At 33.6% G+C, this 4,292-nt stretch overlaps 1 protein-coding gene across 1 annotated transcript; it reads right to left on the bottom strand.

Annotated features, from left to right (window-relative positions):
* Positions 1–412: 412 nt before the first annotated feature.
* Positions 413–3,696, bottom strand: LOC139843058 (uncharacterized). The gene is made up of 6 exons (XM_071833141.1): positions 2,644–3,696; positions 2,214–2,451; positions 1,918–2,130; positions 1,540–1,836; positions 1,267–1,455; positions 413–1,173 (listed from the first exon to the last, which is right to left on the bottom strand). The coding sequence occupies exons 1-6, from the start codon at positions 3,694–3,696 to the stop codon at positions 413–415; spliced, it is 2,751 nt and encodes a 916-aa protein (XP_071689242.1).
* Between the last annotated feature and the right edge of the window lie 596 nt (positions 3,697–4,292).

Genomic DNA, 4,292 nt, shown 5'->3' with positions numbered 1-4,292 from the left:
TAATCCTCAAGATATCTTGGAGGATTAATAGATCTTGAAGATCTTCTTGTACTCTCAGAACCATGAACTACAGGGACAGTATTTACTTCTCCTTCATCAGTATTTGTTTGAGTGGAAACATCAGCAACTTCTTCTTCTTCAGCAGAAGGAATCTCATTTGAAGTATTCAAGGAGTCATTGACTTTTTCACAAATATCTCATGATCAGAAAAGTAAGTCTGTAAGCCAGACTCATCAAATTCTCATCAAAAGTGATGTGAATAGATTCCTCAATCTTCTTTCTTCTAGAGTTAAAAAGCACTATAAGCTTTAGAAACAGATGAATATCCCATGAAAATGCCTTCATCAGACTTAGGTTCCATTTTACCTAGCAAGCCTCTTTGATTGAGAATGTAACATTTACAACCAAAAATTTAAAAATAGTGAACAGTAGGAACTTTCTTGTGATAAAGCTCATAAGGAGTCTTTCCATGCTTCTTGACAATAATAGATTTATTTTGAGTATAACAAGCAGTATTTACTGCTTCTGCCCAAAACCTGATAGCAACATTTGTATGGCACAACATAGTCCTTGCATCTTCAATAAGAGTCCTATTTCTCCTTTCCGCAACACCATTTTGTTGTGGTGTTCTAACAGAAGAGAAATTTTGACCAATACCAACACTTTCACAAAAATCAACAACAGTAGCATTCTTGAACTCTGTTCCATGATCACTTCTTAATTGTTTGACCAGCTTGCCTTTTTGTACCTGCTCCTTCTTAATCAAGTTAATGATTTCTTCAGGTGCATCACTTTTAGCATACAAGAAAATTACCCATGTGAGCCTGGAGTATTCATCAACAATCTCCAGAGGATACTTCTTACCACTCAGACTACCAATGTTCATAGGTCGAAAGAGGTCCATATGAAGCATATGAAGTGGTTCATCAATTGTAGTTAGAGTCTTAGAGTGAAAATGAGCTTTGGTTTGTTTACCCTTAACACAAGCAGAGCAGACTTTATCCTTCTTGTAGGAGAGCTGTGGCAGCACTCTTACCAACCCCTTTTTAGACAGTTCATTTATATTTTTGAAATTTAAATGAGAAAGCCTTCTATGCCATAACCAATTCAGCTCAGGAATAGTTTGTGAATAAAGACAAGTATCAATAACAGAATTTGTAGCATTAAGATCAACTACATAAACATTTTGTTGTCTCTAAGCAACCAAGATAGGTTTTCCTTTAGGATCATAGATGATTCCAGCATTTTTCCTTATCCTTATCTCACATTCTTCATCAGCAACTTGACTCACACTCAACAGATTATGCATCAATCCTTCTACAAGAGCAACTCTTTTTAAAGTAACACCACCAACTTTGACAGATCCATACCCAATAGTCTTACCAACAGAATTATCTCCATATCTAACAGAGGGACCTTTTTCTTCTATAAACCCTTCAAGATGCTCCTTGCATCCTATCATGTGTCTTAAGCATCCACTATCTAAAAATCATTTTCTTTCATTCTGCACAAGACACAAAAACAACAAACATTGTTTACCTTTGAGAACCCACTTTACAGTGGGTTCACATGAAGAGCTTTTTACTCTCCAAACAAATGGTTTATTTTTTATCCAAACAATTTTTTCTTTACATTGATCCTGAATGTTTGAACATTGTTTGTCTAATTTTATCCATTTTCTAACTTTTTCAGGACTCTTGGGTTTGTCTGACTCAGTTTTGACTTTAGGTTTATCTTTTAGCTTTTTGCAGAGTTTTGAAATCCTCTTTTTTAGTTTAGTAATAGCTTTGACTTCAAAACACTTTTGTTTTTCACTTTTAGAATCATGTGTTATTTCTGAGATCACAATATCATTTTATTTGACTGAGTCTATATTAGAGTCTGATGATCCCGACTCTGAATTTGAGTCTGTAACACTAGATCCTAATATAGTCTCAGTGCTGTAGATGAATCCTGATTCTGGTCTAACAAAAGCATCTGTTAAGTATTGCTTATCACCATCAACCTTAAGAAAAGTATTATGTAAAATCACATGCTTAAATCTATTTGGATCCTTTTCAATTCCAATATCATTCTTAAGATCAAAACCTACACCAAGCACATCCTTAATATCTGCAGGTATTTGCCTAGCTATAGCATCAGAATTTTTCTTAAATGATAACACCAAGATTTACAAATCTTTTCATACTTATTTGTTCTTTCTCTAATTTTACTTTTCTCATCATCAAATCTTATAATCTCCTTATTAAAACTAGATTTGTATGCTGCCAATTCAATTCTACATTGCTCTGTTTCACTTATGTGTAAATCTTTCTCTCTAACTATGACTTTAAGATCATTTAGTTCAGATTTTAACCTTTTATTTTCATCTAGGCATGATTTAAAGTCATTCAACAAATACTTAAACATGCTTATTTTTTCATTATCAACATAGTGAACAAAATTTTGTACCTGATAGGCAGTAGATTTATCACTATTTGATTGACTATTAAGTTTCTAAGCAATTTTCAAATCAGCTTCAAATTGACTAGATGACTTCTCCTGTTCAATAACAGCCATCAAACACTTGTCTTCTTCTTCATCAGATGATGAATCTTCATCATCCTAAGTTTCTGTGTAGAGATCCTTCTTAACCTTTTTTACCACAGGCTTTACTCCTTCCTTCTTCAAGTTCTTGTACTTCTTCTTGTACTTCTTTGCTTTTTCCAAATGCTTAACAGAGTTTGAACTAGAATCAACCTTAGACCAACATTCAGCAGCATTGTGACCAACCTTTCCACACTTAAAACAAGTAGCCTTCTTAGGATCAAAAGGACTTTTTCCTTTCCTAGGTCCAAACTTTTTCTTTTCAATCCTTTGAGTAAGAAGAGCCATCTGTTCTTCAAGTATTTGAACCTCTTCATCCTCTGAAGAGTCATCACTTTCTTCATCTGATTCAGCCTTGGTAGAATAGCTTGAAAATAATTCTTTGTTTCTTTTGGTTGTTGCAACTAAAGCAGCATCTGGATCTTTGGCTATCTTCTTAGCATTGATCTTCTTCTTCAATTTGATTTCCTCAAAATTTGTGAGGATCCCAAATAACCCACTAAGATCATAATTATCCAACTTCTCACTTACTACCATTGAGGTGATGATAGATTCAAAAGTTTCTGGAAGTGCATCAACAAACTTTTGGCACAATTCTGCTTGAGTCTTTGTAACTCCAGCTCCTTCCAGATCATTAATCAACACCTGAAATCTTGAATGAAGATCAAACAATGATTCCTTTGGTTCAGCATTAAAATTTTCATACGACCTTACAAAATTCTTCTTCTTTTGAGTTTTAACCACAGTGACCCCTTTAAAATCATTTAGCAGAATATCCCACATGGCTTTTACAGTTTTAGCATGTCCTACCTTTCTCAAGATAGGAACAGAAATTGCATTGCCAATGATACTTCTGATTTTGCTATCTAATCTATAAAGAATAGCATCTTGTTCTGTCCACTGAGTTCTTGGAGTTTGAATGAACTCGGCAGGTTTGACCACAGTACCATCAACATTACTTACTTCTTCGATCCATTTACCTGGAATAATTGATCCTTCAGTTAGAACTCTTTCCATTTCATCATGAATAGAACCCAGATACCAAAGTAACTTTGGTTTCCAGGTTGTGAAATCAGTACCATCAAAAATTGGAACACCTTTTCCTGCCATGACAGGAGCAGTAATTGTAGCAGAAATGATGAATGTGTGTTCTTGTTCTAGGTTTTAATAGATCATTTCAAGAAAATCAAAAGAATTTATATCTTTAACCGCTCTGATACCAGTTGTTGGTCCAAAATCAACAACCTAGAACGTTTATATAAGATCAATTGAACAGAATAACAGCTAGGTTATAAAGTATGGAATCAATTGAACTTTTCAAATAAATTAACACAAAGAGAATGAAACAATAGAGAAGTAAATTGTTATTGAAATTGACGAATTGGAATGAATTACATGTTCCCTATTTATAGATTTGAGAAATAAGCTTCTCAAATCTTATCGAATCAATTCCTAAACAACCATAGCAAAATATAAGGAAACAATATAATTCAAATCTCTTCAATTATCTTCTCCTAGAAATCAGAGATATTCGCTTTGATGTAATCTCTTCAATCTTATGTTAATTTGCTTCACGCGTATTTGATTTGATCTTGATCTTTGTTCAGCACCGATAGAATCTGTATTTCTTGTTGAGCAGAGTCTGTATTTTTCAATCTTCCAGACTCTAAATATTACAGACTCTAAATTTACAGACTCAAATAATA

This window comes from Rutidosis leptorrhynchoides, chromosome 4 (genome assembly GCF_046630445.1).
Source record: "Rutidosis leptorrhynchoides isolate AG116_Rl617_1_P2 chromosome 4, CSIRO_AGI_Rlap_v1, whole genome shotgun sequence".
In the NCBI taxonomy this organism is placed as follows: domain Eukaryota; kingdom Viridiplantae; phylum Streptophyta; class Magnoliopsida; order Asterales; family Asteraceae; genus Rutidosis; species Rutidosis leptorrhynchoides.
This window is presented reverse-complemented; position numbering and strand designations above follow the sequence as displayed.

Excerpts from the sequence above, each read along its gene's own strand:
- LOC139843058 (XM_071833141.1), bottom strand. The coding sequence starts at position 3,696 with ATGGCAGGAAAAGGTGTTCCAATTTTTGATGGTACTGATTTCACAACC. Across the intron at positions 1,837-1,917 it reads TGAGACTATATTAGGATCTA|AAATAACACATGATTCTAAA; the intron begins GTGTTACAGACT and ends TTGTGATCTCAG. Across the intron at positions 1,456-1,539 it reads TGTAAAGTGGGTTCTCAAAG|GATGCAAGGAGCATCTTGAA; the intron begins GTAAACAATGTT and ends GACACATGATAG.